Source organism: Pocillopora verrucosa, chromosome 1 (genome assembly GCF_036669915.1).
Source record: "Pocillopora verrucosa isolate sample1 chromosome 1, ASM3666991v2, whole genome shotgun sequence".
In the NCBI taxonomy this organism is placed as follows: domain Eukaryota; kingdom Metazoa; phylum Cnidaria; class Anthozoa; order Scleractinia; family Pocilloporidae; genus Pocillopora; species Pocillopora verrucosa.
In genome coordinates, this window is record NC_089312.1 from 4,056,798 (window position 1) to 4,077,128 (window position 20,331).

Sequence of the window (20,331 nt, forward strand, 5' to 3'; positions counted from 1 at the left end):
AATGCTCATTAGAATTTCACCTTGTTATTAAAAATTCGATTTTCGAAATGCAATCAGGTTGTTAAGATATTTCTGACAGTTGAATGAATAATCAAAAAAAGATGAAACATTTTCCTTTTAAAACCTTGATGAAAAATTTCTAATTTCTTTACGGCTTTTGTCGATTAGGCCATTTATTTTCCAATTTCAATGGAATATAAAAGATCAGAGCTAGATTAGCTAAACTTGTGCAATGCCTTTGTTCAAATAAATAATTTTCGTTCAGATGTTGCGTTGCCATGGCTTTTGTAGTTCATTATATGTATTTAAAGAAAATACATATAAAATATTTGAATTTTCTCCTTTGAAAACTTGCAGACTGGCTATTAAAGTGACAAATTTCCTGTCACACATGCTGAATTAATATTTTGTTCCTTAATTACATCCTCATAAGTTATTGAAAATGTGTTAAACGAAATGAATTCCGCTTATGAGCTCATGGGTCAGCACTGAACAGCTTGTCGACATATGGTATGAGACATTGACCAGTTCATGCTTCGCAACCTTGTAGTTATCAGGTTATCAGACCGGTAAGTCAAAATAACCCGTCAGATTTGTTTTCCACTCGTTCTAAAAGTTATAGAGGCAGCACGAGGATAATCGGTGGAATAGTTCCGGCTCTGTGTTAAAATCACATGACAAAATCAAGTTGGCGAGTAAACACTTTCTTTGAAATCGTTCCAACGTTTTCACATTTTGATCTTCTTTGCATGACAAGTCCAGTTTGCCCAATCTGTTTGCACCACTTTCTTTTAAGTAACATTTGAAACAAGTATAAGAAGTACTATAAAAGATATCATACATGTCGGATTGAGCATGATACAAGTTAAGTGTCTTGTAGCTAAATAAAAATACGGCGAAGAATCCCACGTACGCTGAATGTCAATTAATTGCGAACCAAAAACTTAAATTCGTTCAACTACAAAATGTTTTTCTTTATATTGTACATTGTTCCAGTATCGATGACAAATAGAACAGCTCTATTCAGGAATTTCAAGCACAGATAGAAGTAGGAGTTCAGCAAGGTGATAAGACTGAGATGTTTTGAGGAAAATATGTAAAATAGACCAGGACTGACTGAGGCGATTTGAAGAAGAACTGAAAAATAACTCACAAATCATGGCAAAATCTTAAGTCACACTTGTAATAAGTCACTCTTGTAATATTTCTTATCAAGCCATATCTACGGTGAAATTCCAATTTTGAATTACAGTTCAAGCAGGTGGCTGTGTACGGAAGCGGTTTTTCTTTCGGGGTGCAATTCAGAAGTGAACTTCTTCCTGTTTTGTCTGATATGAGAACAGTTTAACATAAAGTCGAATGTGGTTCTTCAGTGTTAACGAGTTTTCCCAAAAAATCTAGTGTCCAACTGTTTGACTTGAACAGTTTGAGCGTAAAAGGGCCATTTATCTAAGAAAGTGTAAAGGCCTCGAGTAAGATATTGTTTCAAAATAAGGCTTTTTTTTTCTTCGCGTTTGCTGAAGTAATTCTACAAAATGATGCTTTGGTGTCCCAAAAATGAATCTTCTGTTTTCAACAATTAACAGGAAGGTAAACGTTGAAAAATTACAAATTTGCCTGCTGCGGTCGACCGTTTGAGTTATAGGTTCCTGTTTGCGTGCTATCAAGTTACCACAAACTCGGTGTCCTTTTGTTGCTCTTTGACAGCTCTCAGTTAATTCGCTTTCTGTATTTCCCGAATAAGACAATCCTTCCCTTTTAAAGTTTTTTCATCTCTTTTGTTGATCTCCCATTTTCTTCCTTTATCCAGTCTTAATCTCTGTCTTGAAATCTGCTTCTTCATTCATTATTTTTTTCAATTCTAACAATGATGGATGATCCAAGTTAGGAACATGGCGCTAAAAGTTGTTATAGAACAGCTTCACGTCGGCCGTTATCCCACAAACGACGTGTACAAGACAATTACCGGAAAGCATTTACGTATGAAAATTGAACTTACATCTACAGTTTTAGTACTTTGAGTTTCCTATTCAAAAAAGCCGTTAAAGATTATGAGATTCTGCGGCTTTAGAATGGATTAAATTCTCGTGAACTCAGTGCATAATATCCCCCTTCAAGTGATCGTCAGTCACCCAATGCAAGAATCACTTCGATAAATTCAAAAGTGACAGGAAAAGCAAGAAAAAAAACACATCTATTGATATCAACACATTTTAGTTCAGTCGAATACGACAAAAGGGTTTTAATAGTTTTTTTTATCTGCCGCAACTCACGAGAAACTTGAACTTGCCAATTTATTTCGATGTTTTGTGATTGAGCGATTTTCGATTGAGTGACGCAAAACCAAAACCAAAAAAAATTCCAACAGCCAATCAGGAGAAAAGAAATTAATTTATAGAACGAGTGAGACCTTAAAGTAAAAGCAAGTGAACTGCCTATACGCGGGAAAGCGCGGGCGACCAAGTCGTGATTGGTCGAGATAGTGGCGAAAATTTTTGGACCAATCACAAGCCAATGTAAAGCAAAACCATTGCAATTCCGGACTACTTTCGACACTCAATTAAAATCAACTCGAGATTTTTTTTGCATCGATTCCAGTAGAATCATAAGGGGGGGGGAGGGGGGCTTTTCTAGTCACTATGTATAAGGCGAATAGGTTTAGTTATCTGCATCTCATCTCGTGAAGAACTTTATCTTCTCGCATTTGCCCACCAATTACAACTTGATTCTACCGCAATGGAGAGACGGGAATTTTGAGTACCACAAATTCTTAATAACAAAAGCAATAGTTATCGTGGCTGAAAGCTTTACCAAGATTTTAAGGAATCGAAAGTGATGAAACCCTCTTCGTTGCGTCGAATTAGTATAATCCTCTGCACTGAAACTGTAAGATAGTCAGTAATTTATCTCTATGATCATGTAATGTAACCACAATTTTAAAAAAAACCAATGGAATGAAATTGAAATATTTTTAGAACAAGGAATCCAAATTGTTCAAACAAAACATACATGCGTACATGGATGATAGCGTGCGAAAGCCAAGAAAGCGAGTTAATGGCTTCGTAATGGATCTTCCGACTGTAAATAACCGCCGACAAACCAGTGAAATATTAATTGAGGGTTTCATTATACGCATTCACAAGTCCCAGGATTCGCGGAAGAAACTTAATTAATAGGTGGCAGATTGTGATGTCGTGAGAGATTTAGGTTTTTAATTTACCCTTGAGTGTTCTTCAGTAAGTGCTTTCCACGGCATGGTCAATTATTAAACGGTCACTTAGAGATATTACAGATGCCTCAAGGATTTCACTTACTCATTAATGTGCATCTGTAAGTTAAGTTTTGACGTCGGCATGATTAATTTGTCCATCATGGTCTCAGATTTAAATATTGCGGGTGTTTTAAGGTTTTACATTACGTAAAAACAGAATTGAAGCAGAAAGACTGACGACCTCACATTTTGCTTACAGCGTGGCATATGCATCTTGAACTGAACGGCCGTATCCTGCAAGACTGAGTTCAAATATATTAAAGGGACAATTGAAAGAGGAAAGGAGAAGAAAAAGAGGAGGAAAGAAAGAAAAGAGAAAGAGAACAGCCGGATATGGCAAATGGTAACCGTTCAAATTCATCTTCAAACTCCCTTAGAGAATTTTCTGACGATTTCCGCATTGGAACGGCCACATTCACCATTGTTCTCATCTTGGCTACAGTATTTGGAAACGGTCTCGTTGTTGTCGCCTTTTCACGCTTTGCACGCATCCGTACAGTGACAAACTACTTCGTCGTGTCGTTAGCGTGCTCTGATCTCTGTGTGGCGCTATTCTCTATTCCTGTATGGGTGGCATATCTCCTGACAGGACCCGTGTGGGTATTTGGCGCAGATTTGTCACGTGTTTGGACCATGGTGGACATCTTGATAGGTACCGCGTCCATCATGAATTTAATGGCGATCAGTTTTGATCGGGTTCTTTCCATCATGACTACAATGCGTTATTCTGTCATCATGACTCCCCGGAGAGCGATTTTTATCATTTGCTGCGTTTGGATCTATTCTTCGTGCATGGCCACTGCGAGCTTTTTTCTGTTCGCCAAGCGCATTTTCAACCTCGTTGCCACGATCATGTGCTTCTGCGTTCCATTGCTGGTGATAATCACTGCATACTCAATTATACTGAAAGTGGCGCTATATCACGTGAAACAAATACACGCAACAACGCCTGCGCAGTACCCAAGGAGTCATTGCAACTTTTTAAGGGAGCTCAAAGCAGCCAAGACTTTGGGAGTTGTTGTTGGCGCGTTTGTGGTATGTTGGCTGCCATTTGTTGTGATAAACATCATTTACAGTTTATGCGAGCAACAACACTGTCTTCTGGTTAATCCACAAGTCATATTGGTGACCAAGTGGATGCATTATGGTAATTCAATGATAAATCCCATTATATACACTGCCATGAACAATGACTTTCGGAAAGCTTTCAAGACTTTAATTTTTGCATCAGATGCTACCCTTGAGGATGAAATACCGTAGTTACTCACAAAAATCGAACAAACTGAGACGAGGAAAAAAAACAGTGGCCAACAGGAAGAAATTATCTATTAAAGCTCTGCCCAATCTAAAAACTTGCCCAAAATTGTGTTAAAAAAATAGAAAACGAACTTCGTATTGCTACGCTGGGTGTGAAAAATTCACCATAGTTTCAAAACGTCCACCAGTCCCCCTTTATTGGAAATTTAATTCGCACACGTCAGACTGACATTTTCAATTTGAAACCGCTGACAATGTACGGCACAACAACCAAGGGCTCGCGTGTGATAACCTAAGTGCAAAAAGTGTATGAGCCCCGCCCGAGAAAGTAGGCTAATTTGTGCGCAAACATCTTTTTCTGCTATTCTGGTTAATGTTCGATCTGAAAGGAATGCATGTACGGGTTGATAAGTTAAAACAGCAGCGTAAAAGCGTCTTGATTTGAAGCGATTGATTCATCATCTATCTTACGTGTTGATGTTTTCAAGAAAAATTTTGGGATGTCACGTAACGCTCCGCGCCACAACGCTTCTTAAGGGGAACATTGCATGACATCCCAAAAAACAGCTGCTAAGGAGACTAGATTTCATATTGATTCGAATTTTTCTCTCAATAAACAAAGAAATCAGGCTTTAACTCTCTTCTTTGCTGTAAGTATCTGTACCGTGACGTTTTAATCGATTCAGATTAAAATACGTACCTCTGTGAGGTGTTCAGTGCAGTCTCCACTCTTCTCATGTGACTCTTGCATTTCTGGAAAAAGTTCGGGCCTTTTCCCATTTGCAATCAAAGTTTTCAAAGAAAACTCCTTAAGGGATCATGAGCACCTGAATTTTAGCCAACTACCAGTATGCATTCGCCAGAAGAGCTTGTACCATCAAATTAAATTTTTCACCCCTGAGTTTCGTGCATTTTGCCATCGTAAAGGTCGAGAGATTGTAATCTCTTGTAACAGTTAAATCAGTTATCGGACTGAATTGTGCACCTCAGGGGTTTTCAAGTCAGCTTTATTCTCCGCGCTCGGCCAATTTGAAATCACTCTGTCGATTACTCTTTGAATTGTACTCCACTCAGCCATTAGCATTCGAAAACGTAGCGGTTGGACTCGTTTCACCGTTGCATGAAAGTAAAATTAGGCTTGTCTATAGATTATGGTGTTACTCTGTCAACCTTCTATACCAAAAAATGATCACAACAAAGAACAAGCAAAGGAAAGTAACAGGATTTTCGAAAAAAGTGGAAACATTAGCCTATCGAAGAATCAATGTTGACAAGATAACGCAGCCGTTTTGAGCCTAAACTGCAAGCAGTCCCTCCTTTTTGACGAAATCCGTCGTGCGAGTCAAGAAAGTTCAGCAAAAGGAAAATCGAAGTTACCCCGCCTCACTCCCAGTGATCGGTAAGCAAGGCGCGCAAACATTGATTGTTTTTTTCCTGAATTTTTCTTACTCGCGCGACGGCTTTCGCCTGTAATCTGTTTTTGGTCACGTCTAATTGCCTTTGTTTATACGTTTAATCCGCGATGAAAAGGTTCGAGTTACATGCGCTCTGATACTTTGTCCAGTAAGCTGATCGCGTTCTTTTGTACAAGGAATGCATGTAAGAATATGCTCAAGGTTGAAAAGTTTGTTTGGAGCATTTTTTTGTGCAGTAGAAAATTAAATGTACTGAAGTCACTCAATGTTGAAAAAAGTTTTCTGTAACTACTGAAATTTTTGATAGATTAGACCGTTTCTTCAAGAAAACTGGCTTTTTACCGTATTCTCTGTAAAATCCATTACATATCTTTGCTCACGCACGATTTGCATTAGAGCGTGACCTGACCAAATATGCTAAAAATATATATAATAAAATATATCTAAAACTTGGCCGGTATTATTCCACAATATTACTAAATTTCAAATCTTACTCTAATACAATGGAAGTCTACGTATAAAAACTGATCTAAGATTTTTTGCGTTTGATTGTTAGTTTGGCCAATATAAAAATGTAAACTAACATTTTGTTCTGCACACTGAGAAATCTTTCAAGCATAAGAAATGGTCACAGTAGTTTAAATATCATTCGATCTGATTAAAATCCTCCTAGGCTTAGTATTGTATCACATCGGTCTATCACACAACGGTCTATGCAGTGTGACAGTGGTTTGCGTGACACATGCAAGCGATATTATGTCTCAAAATTCTGTATTGGTTTGGCTTGAAAAGCTTGTTATAAGAGTTAAATATTGAATAATTTTCTGTAAAGATATTTAGTAAACAGGCCTATTATTCTTCACAATAGAAAATTCTCTCTCAAGGAGGATCGGTCGGTGATCTCTTGTCGGTAATGAGTAAACCACAATAGTAGCGCCGCTATTATTACGAAAGCTTTCTTACTGGCTAATATAACTGTGTTACCTTGCCATATGCTCCACCATATGCAAATATACTGTTGTTTACAATGAACAGGAAAATATAAAACTACAGCAAAACCTTTTGGTGTTAAATGCACCAAACGTTGCTTTCGTATTTTAAGTCGCGAATTTCAATTTTAAAGTTTAAATGGTTTGCCAGTTCCGAGTATAATTTTTTTTGATCCGAGTTGATAAATATTCAAACCAAATCAAATTCAAAACAACATTAGATATTTAGTGAATTACAGATTTAACTCAGAGGCAGTCGTGCTTTTTTATTGGGTGACATTTGAACAGGTTATTGGCACATATGCTTCGTCGTCACCTTATATGGAAAATAACCTCGTGTTTACAATTTCGTTTCTTTCACGCCAGTGTTTATTGCTGCGAAAATCATGGCGGTTGCAAGCAATCGATTTGCAGAATTACCGCCCGAGGAAATACAGAGATTATTAGACAATGCTACAGCGAAGTCAACAGTGAAAGCCACGAAGTTTGGAATGAAAATATTTTACGGTGAGTTTTGTTACGCTTTACTACAAAGGTTTATGAAAACGTCTCGAATGACACAAACAAAATGTTTTGTTTCAGAATGGCAGGCGAGCCCTGGTGGTGCTAAATTCTCGAAACCAATCGAGGAAATGTCGAAAGAAGAGTTAAATGTCTGCTTGAGGTCCTTTTATACCTCAGCAAGAAAACAGGACGGCAGTTATTACAAAGCGACTTCGCTAAAATCCATTCGATCTGCAATTGACCGCCATCTTCGAGCTCCGCCTCACAACAAACCTTTCTCAGTCATTGCCGATGCGGCGTTTACAGAGGCAAACAAAGTCCTTGGCGCCTTCGTCAAAGATCTGAAATTATCTGGCAAAATAGAAGCTACTATTCACAAGAAGGCCATGACAAGGGAACACGTTCAAAAATTATTTGATAGCGGTCAACTCGGGCCAGCTGATAGCAAAAATCCGTCGCAGCTTCAGCGTACAGCATGGTTTTATGTGGGGCTGTATTTCGGTCGGCGGGGACGGGAAAGGCAACGTTTTCTGAAGCGAGATATGCTTGTCCATAGAATGAGAGATGAAGGAGTGGAATATTTCGAGCTTCACAGAAAAATGACTCCTTCTTTACCATCTACCACTTCCGCCGACGCTGATGACGAAGTGGAATCTGATACAAAGATTTTTGCGGCACCTGGCTCCGAAAGATGTCCAGTAAATACGTTGAAAAACTACCTAGCACATCTGAATCCTACCTCTGACGTGCTGTTTCAAAGGCCCAAAGATAGCCACAGCGCAAGGTTTAACCCTAAAGACACCGTCTGGTATTCGCCTTCACCCATTGGAAAGACATTTCTTAGCTGCTTCTTAAAGGAGATGAGCAAACGAGCTGGGATTGTGCCGCATCTCACCAACCACTGCTTAAGAGCGACCTCTGTTGCTGTTTTATCGCACGGAAATTTGCACAGCCTAGCACCTACTGCGGAATCATCAACTTTTGAGGTAGAGCAACGCAAATCTTCGCTGCTGAGCAGTTTTGTTACCGCCGGCCAAGCTCCACAGCATTGCTACACAACCCCTAGCCGTGAGGCTGATCAAAGAGTCATAGGAACAATGGTGGAGATCCAACAAGAACACCAACCCGGTGGAGAGATAGTTTTTCAGGTTCGTAAATTTCCAGTTTTATTGAAAGACAATCAATCCGTTGCTGTGGCAAATGTTCCCGCCGAAAGCAATTTGGCGCAGAGTGTGAAAACAACTCCTATCCTTCCTAAACCAGTTTAAGTATATTTACAGTAATTGTTAAAATGAGTTTTTTTTACAAATAGCAAAATGTTGTGGAAGTTCTACGAGTTTTTGTTTTTTTTTTCTGGGTGAATAACAGTTAAGAATAGATCAGGTAAAAGAGCTCGCTGATTAAAGCTAAGTCGGATGGAATTTTTTATACAGGAAAATTTTAAAAGAAGGATCAAGCGAATTCTACTTTTATATGTACGTAAGACTGGACCTTTAAGACTCGTTTCATCTCTCAAAAGTTATAGCCATTCATAACTGTCGTTGAATTTGCATACAGAGGCAGTAATTTCATTTCAAGAGGTCAACGCTGCTCTTATAGGGTCAACCCTTTCACTCCCAAGTTCTCATTAGTAATTCTCCTTACTGTCTGCAACGTAGTTCTTGTGATGTTAGTTTGGAGAATTTGGTATAGGATCAACTAATAATCTCCTAATTAATATTTTTCTTTATTCTCATCACTTGTCTGCTTGATATTGCATTGATATTGTAAGGAGAAATTCTGTCTTGGTCACTCATGGGAGTTAAAGGGTTATGGGGTGATGGCTTTTTCGGCTAACATATAAAATTCCTTTGTGACTAAAAGAAAAAACTTAACTGTTAACTCTTTTTGCGACTAACGGTTAAAATTTGTCAATTTTTACGCCTTATGGATAAATCTTTTGGCCGTTTGACGGCCAACGGTTCAGTTCATTGAGACTATCTTTACGTTCTTGAGGAGTTGGGTTGAAAGCGAAGAAATTTTCACGAGTTTTTTTCTGTCGTTTTTCTCCTTCATAGACATATTCTCTGTTCGATTATCTTTGAAATACTTGTCTTTCCAACTTTATTCACGTCATATCATAACTTCACGCAGTGTAGATATTTTTTTTTTGGGTGCTTATAACCCTTTCAACCGTAAGAGGGACCAGCATCTAATCTCTCCTTACAATAATATCGCCAAATCATACATTAAAGTCATGAGAATACAGAGAATGATCACCAGTTATACAAATTTCTCCTCGTGAGTACCAAAGGATAGGGTAGAGTATGGAGAAGATGGATACTGATGTTAGGGTGTCAAGGGTTAATCGCTTCCGTGCAGTAATGAATGGTTGAGATTATAAGTTACATTGAAAAGTTATATGTTTAACCCGGCAACAATTTGCTCTGTAAATATACAGACCGTTTATCTGTTTTCCGATGTTGGTGTAGAAATTGTCCTGCACGTTTGAAACTATTCTCGCCACCATTTGCTGGCAGATAAATGCCAATATTAGGAACAATGTTCAATGTTTACCATTACGCCGATTATATCTATCTAATACTTGTGTAACTCGGCGAAAAGTTGAAATAATTTTAGTTGATATTTTCATGGTTAAATTAAAGAATGAATTTCAACTGTCATTGTGAATGGCACTGTTTGCTTGTGTGCATTGCTGAGAGCCTCAACCATTATGTTACGTTTACTAGGAGCGAATTGTCCGTCAGGCGCGAGTTGTTCAAAGCTGGGTTAAGACAACCTAGGGTAAGTGTGAACTTGATTTGAGGTCTGAGAGCTTTAAAAGAAAACTCAGTTCAAATGCTTTTGCTTGCAATTTGATCACTGGATGTTCTTAAACAAAAATATGGAAAATTTTCCCTTAAAAGGCTTTTGAACAAAGAAATAAAGAGACCTGGATTTACTCTTTAACACCTGAGAGTGACTAGCATCTAATTTCTCCTTACAATATCACCACTGAATCACACATTGATGTCAAATGAATAAAGCAAACGATCATCAACTCAAGAAACTATTGATTGTTAGACAAATTCTCCTCATCAGCACCTTAGTAAATGTACAGAGAACAGTATGGAGAATATGAAAACTGATGTTAGGGTGTAAAGGATTAAATTTAACCCTGGGTTAGCGCTAATCGGCCTTCGAACAATTGGAGATTATTGGGGGAGGATAGGGATTTTGGATGGTACAAGAATTATTTTTTTGAATATTCTATTTTTTATATTTTTGGCTTTGCCCGACCCCCAAACCCTCTCCCCTAATCGCTTTTAGAATATAGGTCATCCCTACGGGGGTGAAAATGAAGTGCAGTAAAGGATTTGAAACCCAGACGAGCAGTTGATCGTGTAGTCTGATTTTCCAGTTGAGGGTTTTTTCTAAGAAGGACTGTCGTCGATGACAGTGAATAGGGACCTCAAGTAAACCACGACAGCGATGGCAATAAGGTCGCGGCAAAACGAAAGATCTAATGGACAGAACAATAGCTCAGCACGTGTGTTTTATAAACTTTGGACATCTCTTAGTCGTCTTCTGCAAAACTCCAAAAGTGCATGACCACGAGAAAGGAAACTACGACGGTAAATTATTTAAGTTTCTATTTAGAACTCAAAGCTGCCCTCATATATTTTCCTGAAGTTCAGGTTTGACACCGTTAGAGACGATTAACGCATCCACCCATTCGCGAAAATATTACCAAAAATATAAAGAATTTTTTCAAATCGAGGTTTTCTTCGGCCTTGTCGCCTTGACTGATCAAGGTCCCAATAACTTCTCGACAAATTAGGCGACTAAATCATTAATCTACAGTAAAGCTTTTTTGTGTAAAATGCTTGAGGACGCCGTGTTTTTTCTGTCATTGCAAGTCAATCGGCACCTTTTTTTCCCTCTCATCCGCTGTATTTGACCAGATTGGTCTGACAAGCGAGTTTTGTGAAGTTTCTTGTTCTTATTTTGGGTTCTCATAGCTTATCGGGATGATAACCTATGTCCTCGGCTTTTACACTGATTCAACCCAAAAATACTATAATAGATACAAGTATACATGTACTTTCGGGTAAAAGTTTCACAAACTTGTCCCTGTACTTTTTTCTAGGTAATTACATAGTTCCGTCGTTGCAGCGTTTCCTTTATCTTGAGTTGACGATCTGATTTTTAGAGAAGTTAACCCCCAACTTTTGATGCTGGATAGTTGCCTCTCGATATCTGACCTTGTCACGGGCTGTGCCTTTCCCGTCACGCTAGAGTATGTTGAGGTGAAGAGATGTCTAAAGGCAGTCTTGAACTGTTTGTTCATTAGACCGTAGATGATTGGGTTGAGAACTGAATTAAAATAGTGAAGCGCTTTAGCCACCATTACAGCTCCTACTTGAATAGGACATGTACTACAACGAAAAGGAGTGATACTTACTGTAACGTAATTAATGCCTTTTGACAGAGTTACCACACAACTCATCGTCAGCCACCTTAAAGTCCGATCATTATTCTTCGCCTAGAGGATCGGAAGACCCCTCCCGCTCCCCCCCTGATTGGCAGTTAAATTAACAAAATTTGTAGAGTCTCCCTCTAATACTCTGTTAACGACGAATGCCCCCCCCCCCCAAAAAAAAAAAAACCATGAGATCTCCCCCCCACAAATCCTCCTCCAGCCAGGTGATAAATATAACTGGCTCCGGTTAACTGAAAATAAGAGGTGTAATATCTGTGGTCGGAAATTTGATCCCTCATGGGCCTTAGAATTTGCAAGGAGCAATTATGCATGATTTTGGAGTTACACAAATGACACAACTTACCGACAAAGAGCGTTAAAGAAATTTAGAAAGAAGAATGGGAACCAACAGAGCACAAAAGCCCCCATTACCACTCCTAGCGTCTTGGCAGCCTTCAGCTCTTTTGGGAGGCAGAACCTTTTGGTTTTTTCTCCAATCTTGAGTAGCATTTTCTTCGCCTGTGTACGAGAAACTCTGAAAATCATAATGTAGGCGTAACTCATGATAAAAACAGGCGCGGCAAAACAGAGTGAAAACGCTGTCAACTGGTAAGCTGCTGAGAATGACATATCCCAGGTGACCAGTTTGATGATGGTCATAGTCAGCGCGAAGGACCACGCTGCACAAATTGCTACACGTGTCTTGGGCGTGGTCACAATACTGTGGTACGTCAGCGGAGAAGAGATGCAGATGTAGCGCTCTATGCTGATAAGTAGAAGATGTGAGATGGAGGCCACACTGCATAAAATGTCCATCGACTGCCAGATCTTCTTTAGCCACAAGGAGAAAATCCATGGTGGCCCTGTTAACAGATATGCCGCCCAGACCGGCATGGAAAACATGGCGACTAGGATATCTGTTACTGCTAAGGACACAACCAAGTAATTGGTAACGTTGCGTAACTTCCGGAAAGAAATAAACGCCCGGATGACGAGCGAGTTGCCGAGAAGGGTAAGCAGAATGATGATAATCAGCAGGAAAGTGGATATAGATCTCACTGTGGAGTCAAATGGTTGCGTTTCGGCGATAGGGATTATTGTGGAGTTCGTTGCTATGGTTACCGTCGGGTTTGCCATGTCTGTGATCCTCTAACGAAGGATGTACAAACTCCAATATGTCTGAATTTGAAATATAACATAAATGAAACATTGGATAAAATTAAACCAAGAGCACTGATAATCACAAGGGCTTTTCAGAGAAAAAGAAAATTTCTCGCGGAGTCAATGAAAGCGAAAAATTTAATTGTAACGAATGCCCACGTCGCTGCTAGGTTATGTTTTGGATTGAGTTGTGTTATTATTATGTTAAGTTTTTGGTTGAAAGTGTGGCACGAGTTTAGATTAATCACGAAAATAAGTAATTCAAGACCGTGGCGATCCCAGGTTGCTTTTAAAATTTAACTGGACAGTTTTCTATCAGATCCAGATGGTCTCAATGGGGTCAGCTGTAAACCGTTAGACAGCAAACACTTCGCTGTCAGGCGTGAAAATTGACATATTTTAACCTTTGGTCGTAAAAGGCATTACCCCATTGAGACTTACCAATATGTTCGATCTGTATTACTATTAAGACTTCTCAAAATCCCTCGCGGTGTTGGGAAATTGTGTTCTTTCTCTTCCTTTCGGTTCACCATTCGCATTTCAATTTGTATTAGGTGCTAATGTCCAGTAAGAAATTTGAACAAATAAAAACTGTTATGAATCACGCACGTTTACACGGTATCAATCAAAACGACGAGTTTCTTGAATTTTAACAAGCTTGTGAGACAGAAAAGGACACTCTTCAGTCGCCATCGAAGGAAGAAGACGTCGTTCTGGGCATAATGACGTTCTTGGCATAAATAAATGTCTCTTCATCTGCCAATTCTCGAAAGAGCTTAGGAGTGAATCAAAAACCGGACTCTTCGTTTGTTGAGTTCATGTCATTGACATGAAAAATCCTGCTCCTGAATCAAAAAATAACAGTGCAACTTGCAACCACAAGTGGTAACCGTTCTACTCTAAAACGACTTTGGTGCAGGCGCTCAAGTTTAAGTTACCTTACTGGGATTAAAGCCCGATCGAATAATTTTTGTCCAAAGACGTGTACATTTCCATAAGAAAAAAAAACCTATTTCTTCCATTTCAACGCCTAAAAGTAAAACATTTTAAAATAAATGAATTTTCATAATGACCGGTTTTCGTTTGATGTTCAAACCTAGTCGCAAAAATGAAATGAAATAAAATAAACAAGAACAACAAAGAAGGAAAAACATACGTATCGCCAAAACATAACACACATATGAATTTGATTTGACTGAGATGCAGATGTCTCTCTTTCCAATTTCCCCAAGCGGGTCACGTCCTTGAATTAAGGCAGCGAGCGCTTTCACTGTTTCCTGACTATCAATCCATTATTGATGCCATTTGCAGTTTCTAGTGCAATTTAGTGTACTTAAAAGTATTAGGCATTGAACATTCTTAGACCGACAATGAACACTGATTGCATTTAATTGACAGGGCGTGATTCACAGAAAAGCCATGAACTCCGCAATTTGATACTTTATGAAAAGAAAATGCTTCCGTCGTGAATTTACATTTCAACCGTCAAATGTCGGATATATCACTCCTGTATTTGCCAAAAACTAGAGTTACTTATTCATCAAACTCCTGGCTTGAATATCGTGAGTTATGTCACGAAAAAGTAATGGTTTCAAAAAATTATTGAAATATAGGATACACGAATAGAGTATCGATTTCGGCCAGTCGTTGTGTATAAATGCACGAAATGTGAGTTACTTCGTTAAAAAAATTATTTTGAAAGATCTAAATTTTCGTGTTTTGCTTTAAGTTAGGGCGCTAGAAATGAAGAGAAATTTTATCATGATTTGTAAACACCAGATGACACTATTCACATGAAAAGGTAAATAGTTTACCATGTTTGGTGCTGGCGTTTTTTTGTTCAGCGGCCTCGTTCACAATCTTAATTTGAAACTGTTTTCTTTCGTGAAAAAAAAAAAAAAAAAATTCGGCAACAATCATATGGCATGCATCGAGTTGGGTTCATATCTGCACTCAAAAATCGTTTTCAATCAGTCTTTGGCGACCACTTACTATTTTAAGTTTCATGGTGCTAATGTATGCTGTTGGAAGCTTGCCGAAAATTTGATTAAGCAGATACTGTGCATGCACTAAAGTATATGATCAAAAATACATTTTTTCTAAATGTTTTTCAAGGCAACTCTCAGCGTTTTCTAAATACTTATGTCCGAGTCCTTACCCGCCAAGTAATGGTGTAGCAGTCTTAATCAAAATATCTTACTTTTTCTAAGGTGTTTTAGAGTGAGGCAAAAGCTTTGTGGTGATCTATTTCTTTTCAAGATTTTTATAGCTGCGCTCCTTACATATCATAACAAAGTTTCCGTTTAGTTTGTTTTGTTCACGAGGGTGAATTTCAACATGGATTTCGTGGAGAGGGAATAAACAAATGGTTTCTCAAACTTACCTAAATCTTGGATCGATTCTAAATTTTAAATCGTGACTTTAGTAAAATCTGTCCGGACAATCAATTGACCATGTGTGCTGTGGCAGTTTTGATCTGAAGGTTAAGTGATCCTCACTAAATCCAATGCTCATTTGAATCTCTTGCAGATTTTCCCAATCGATCTTTTCAAAAAACACTTTTAAAATCACACATGCATGTCACGTATAAACCGCAGCTAAATTTCCTCAGGGTTTTCCGGCCGTCAAAAGCATGAAAAATCATTGATTCTCATTAACATACGTCAATCTTTCAAATATTAAAGAAACCTTTCTAACCTCACACGATTTTTTATTGGCTTTGATATGAAACTGACAAAACGTGGTGAATTCTAACTGCAAATTAACATAGTACATGTTCTAAGGATCCATTTCAGTCATCTGGTTCACTACGAAATAATCATCTTTATCATTTGTACACGCATATCTGTCACACCATTTGCGATTAAAAAGAAAATCGTTTTATTTATCTGAAAGCCAAGAATCGATATCTTAGGTAAAGTAGCCAGTTTCGTGTAGTTTGTGTGCAGTTCAATCTATACTACAGCTGTAATGTCACTTGCGCAAAAAATACAACAAGCGAGAAGCAATTGCTAGGTTTATCATGATCCTGTTCAACATTACCAAAGCCTCTTTTACAAGTGTTATTGACAATGCTTATGTTTCGGTGCTTAAAAATGTCCATGATTTGGCAAGTTTTCCTGGCCTGTCTTGTCCTTGGTGTCTTTAAGAGAAAACTTCGACCTATTTCAACTGACAACAAAGGTTATTCTTGGCAAATCACGTGGACAATTTTCAAACAATACATTTTCAGTTAGAAAAGTGAGCCTACCATAACCTGACATTTTTTTTTTTTCAGTTTTGCCTCTTCCATATGGGTAAGTCTTTTTATTGACTCTTGTTAGGCATTAATTTTATTTTTCAAGTGCTCATATTCAAACAATGACACAAACTTTTTTTTAATTTTTTTTTTTTAATTAAAAAAAAAAAAAAAAAAAAAAAAAACAATGACACAAACTTATTTACACTCTGGACACTGGAAAAAAAGGAACTTGCTAACATGTTTTTTGAACACTGTGCTTAGGGAAAAAATTGCATGCTAACCTTGTGAACTATGAATGACAATCGGTTTATGGTGAAAAAATTTCAGAATTAAATGACCGAGTGGTCCCAATTCAAAATTCAAACGCAAACATTAATAGCCGCTATTTTGTCACTAAATTGTTAATGAATTCTAACCTATAACGTTTTGTTTTAAAGACTGTAAAATTGACTAAAGCAAATTAGCGCTTTCTGGAACGAATTAGGAAATGGAACTCAGCTTTGTCTAGTCAGTTCCTCGAATCTGTTTGTTGAAGTTTTCTTCAATCATTTTCCCATGGCGTGGGAGAATTATTAGGAAGTTACGAATGAGGCACTAATTAACTGGGGTTGTTTGTTTGCAATAGTTAGAAAAGCAAAACTTCTTTCTGTCTGAGCAAATGTTTCCTTAACACAAGGCGTTTTGTGATGTAAATTCCATGATTTGCAGCTTTTTTCTTCGTGCTCACGAAAAACAAAAGTACCAATGAAAACCATGCCATTTTACAGTATTTCGTTTCGAATCCATAGTTTTTGTCATTTATTGTTTAGAATTGTAAGTGAAAATTGAGAGGATTATATGCAACCCCTGTATATTGTGGCAGACTAGAATTCTTGTTTTAATTTTTTGGCAAACGAAATTAAAAGTCGCTCATTTTTCAAAGCGATAACATCTCCAAGCGTTTGAAACTTCTTTAATTTTCGAAAAATCACTATTTGTTTTTGTGCCGCTTTAGTTTACAATCACCGTTTCAAATTTTTGGGAATCAAAGAAACGAGATAAGTTATAGCTCGTTTGGCACGAATCTTTATTCCTCCGACAGTTGCATTTTTATATGATTTGTCGACTATCATATTTATTTATTCCGTTCTTGGCTTCCTTTTCAGTGTTGCCCATTAATTTTGCAGACCAGACCCTCTAGTTGTATTGTATGTTACGATTTTCGTGTTATTTTTTGATTTGCACCTGTAATGCAGCTGCGCTGATTTGCTTTAGCTTGAAATGTTCCCTGGTTCAAAATGAAAATATATTTAGATTGATAAATACTCAATTCATTTGGCATGCCTGTCTTTCTTCTTGAAATTTAACTGTAGTGGGTCTAGTGGGTGACTTATTTCTTAGCAGTTTATTTAATCATTAATTTTAGCTATAATTGTGTCTTTCACTGCTTTCTGACTCTTGTTTCGCAACTGCAGTTTCAGCTTAACACTTAAGGGTCTTTGAAGTTAGTTCGTAAACAGACACATTAAAGAGCCGACTCATATTCGATTTTACTAAATATCCAGCTCGTTGGCCGGCAAGGAATCTTTTGTTTCCATTTCATTACTGCCGAAAAAAAATGAAACCACCATGATTGAAATAGCAAAAAAAGATATCCCGAATCTTTAAATCCAAGATTGCATGATGCTTGGACTGTTTCAAGAGTTTCTCGATATCTCGTTCGATTAATCGAGTTAATGCAGTCGGCTATCGTTTATGCGCGGACTCATGAGACATCGTTAATTCTTTTCTACTTCTAACACAATCGCTTTCCTATAATAATTTTCTACCATAACTTGCGATACTGCGGAATAATCCACAGTCTAACATATTCTCCCCACTAACCTGAAAGATTTTTAATCGGCGTTGTGCCTTGTTGTTAATTAACGGGCCAGTAAATCGACTGATTGAAATAATTTACTAGGCCAAACTTTGATGGCTTGCACGGGATCAAAGCAGTTCGTCCTTGTTCTGAGCGCCGACTTTTCGCAGACTGTATGACAATTTCGACACCTGCGTTTAACCCAAAGACGAAACAGCTTGAGGGAAATGATTCTTTGTTTCTGTGGGACTTTTATGGCTTTTTTTATATCCTTCGAAAAGCTTCCAACTGTGATCTCCACTCGACTATTTGAAGTTTTCGGGCGAAACTCGTTTAAGGCAAACAGGTGCAGAGTTTGTTTTTGATGAGCGAAAATTGTCGGCCCACAACTTGACGTGCACATTTCTGAGCTAAAAATTTACATAACAGTTCCAATTAATCCAAGCAGGATCTTACATATTCTGCTTTATATATATATATTTTTTATACAATTAAGTGTGACCAAAAAATATTTGCCCAGTATCTCACAAAGAACTTAATCGTTCCCTACAGTTGCTAAGCTTTTAAACGAATTTGTGGTCGTGCTTTTTACAAAGCACGGGGATTTTAGGTTAAAATTTTTAATTAGGCCCGGATAAGTTTCGTCGAAAACATTATCTTCTCAAATTGTGTTTTTATATTTCAAACAACCGAAGTGATGAGAAGGAGTCCGATGTAATTATCAAACAGAAAATTTCAAAACAACTTTTAATCGTTCCTGTTGTTTCATAATGTTTGCAGAAATAGACTCAGTTTATCTGTGAAGTATTTCTAACAATTTTACCTAAGTAAACTGACGCAGATTAATAATGTTTGAGGCCAATTTCTTTCTCTTGGTCCGCTCTGAAAGTAGTTGTACAAAGTATTTATCTTGGAGTATGATCTTTTGTTATTAGTTTTTTGGTTTTTTGTTTTTGTGAAATCTCCTTTTTTAAGATCTATTCTCTAGACTTTTTTTTAAACATTCGAATCACTCGACTTTCAAGAGCTTTCAGCAGATGTGGATAGCTCTTGAAACAAGCCTTTGTAGCGGTTCAACTGTTTTTGGTAACGAAGGATCACATAAATTATCAGATTACCTTATTTCGATAAGAGATTCCTGTCTTACGAAAATTGCTTGAGGGTCGATGAAGTACTACAATTTTCTGATCAACTGAGGTGAGTTAAAATAATTAAAGAAGTCAATATAACAAACTTATTTGTTCAGCTGGGAGCAGCTTGCAATGTTTTCGCGGGCGTTCGAAAAGTATCTCCAGGATGAAAAACTTGCGGGAAGCATGGGGAGAAATGATATGACGGACTCCACAGGGACTCCACTATATTCTCAGTTTCCTTTATCCTGACAATCCTCGAGGGTAAAAACACACTATAGACAAACTGAACCTACATTGAGCAGTCACCGACGAGGAATGGCAGCTGACCGTTTAATACCGACAGAAGAGAGGTAAGGCAGAAAACGCTAAAAAAGTGCCATAATTGACCAATAGTGTACAAAAGCTTGCTAAAAAATGCTACTAACACTGATTTTGGGGGAGAAACATGGATTTAATTTTACTTCAAAGATTATTCTTAGTTTTATTTGTGTAGTTCCGTTTTAAATGACCGTTCAGTACAGGTGGAAGACAATACAAACAGGCCATTGGGACTCACCCATAGGTGATCACTAGCGCCTCATAAAGGTGACCGCCCAAAAGAGATGAAAATGACAGTGATTAAGGAAAATAATAATTCGGAACTATGACAACCGAGCACTTACTACAGGGTGACCGCTTAATACTGTGCCGCTTAATACAGGTTCGACTGAAGAAGGGGTCGCGGTGACACCGGTTGCGAACCGATTATTAGGCTAGGGGGTTTTAGACTCCCGCGGCGGACTCCGTCGAAAATGAGGGACGGATCGAAGTCTAAACTATAGATAGCAGTGATAAACTGGTGAAACCAGTTAATTCCAATGTTACAGTCGTTCGCGTTGTAGTTTTAGTGATGGCAATATTTTTTGGTGGGTTACGTTAGCAGTACTTTTAAGGAATTTAGTTGGTCGTCTGAGAATATGCGCACAGCGCACTATGTCGCACGTTGACATTAGGGCTCAGCGTAATTCGTATGGATTTGTCAGCCTAGCACGGTTGGCTGAATGATGCTCTACAGTCGA

The 20,331-nt window shown here is 38.0% G+C and overlaps 3 protein-coding genes across 9 annotated transcripts; 2 read left to right on the forward strand and 1 right to left on the reverse strand.

The window, feature by feature from the left end:
- The first annotated feature begins 3,490 nt into the window (after positions 1-3,490).
- On the forward strand, positions 3,491-5,064 carry LOC131800200 (beta-2 adrenergic receptor-like). The gene has a single exon (XM_059117894.2). It carries the CDS (start codon positions 3,605-3,607, stop codon positions 4,529-4,531), a length of 927 nt encoding a protein of 308 aa, XP_058973877.1. The 5' UTR covers positions 3,491-3,604; the 3' UTR covers positions 4,532-5,064.
- Positions 5,065-7,300: 2,236 nt separating this feature from the next.
- On the forward strand, positions 7,301-11,807 carry LOC131800205 (uncharacterized protein KIAA1958-like). 2 transcript variants are annotated; one of them, XM_059117899.2, is made up of 3 exons: positions 7,301-7,439; positions 7,515-8,584; positions 11,566-11,807. In XM_059117899.2, exons 1-3 carry the CDS (start codon positions 7,319-7,321, stop codon positions 11,575-11,577), a joined length of 1,203 nt encoding a protein of 400 aa, XP_058973882.2. In that variant the 5' UTR covers positions 7,301-7,318; the 3' UTR covers positions 11,578-11,807. The 2 variants fall into 2 exon arrangements, with proteins under 2 accessions (XP_058973882.2, XP_058973881.2); XM_059117898.2 differs by lacking the exon at positions 11,566-11,807 and having other exon boundaries at positions 7,515-10,579.
- Positions 11,037-18,500, reverse strand: LOC131800206 (probable G-protein coupled receptor No18). Of its 6 annotated transcripts, none has more exons than XM_059117901.2 (4): positions 14,216-14,357; positions 13,501-13,616; positions 12,263-13,077; positions 11,037-11,854 (listed from the first exon to the last, which is right to left on the reverse strand). In XM_059117901.2, exons 3-4 carry the CDS (start codon positions 13,033-13,035, stop codon positions 11,536-11,538), a joined length of 1,092 nt encoding a protein of 363 aa, XP_058973884.1. In that variant the 5' UTR covers positions 13,036-13,077; positions 13,501-13,616; positions 14,216-14,357; the 3' UTR covers positions 11,037-11,535. The 6 variants fall into 6 exon arrangements, with proteins under 6 accessions (XP_058973884.1, XP_066030025.1, XP_066030040.1 ...); XM_066173928.1 differs by having other exon boundaries at positions 13,501-13,904; positions 14,216-14,338; XM_066173943.1 differs by lacking the exons at positions 13,501-13,616; positions 14,216-14,357 and adding an exon at positions 18,164-18,500.
- Between the last annotated feature and the right edge of the window lie 1,831 nt (positions 18,501-20,331).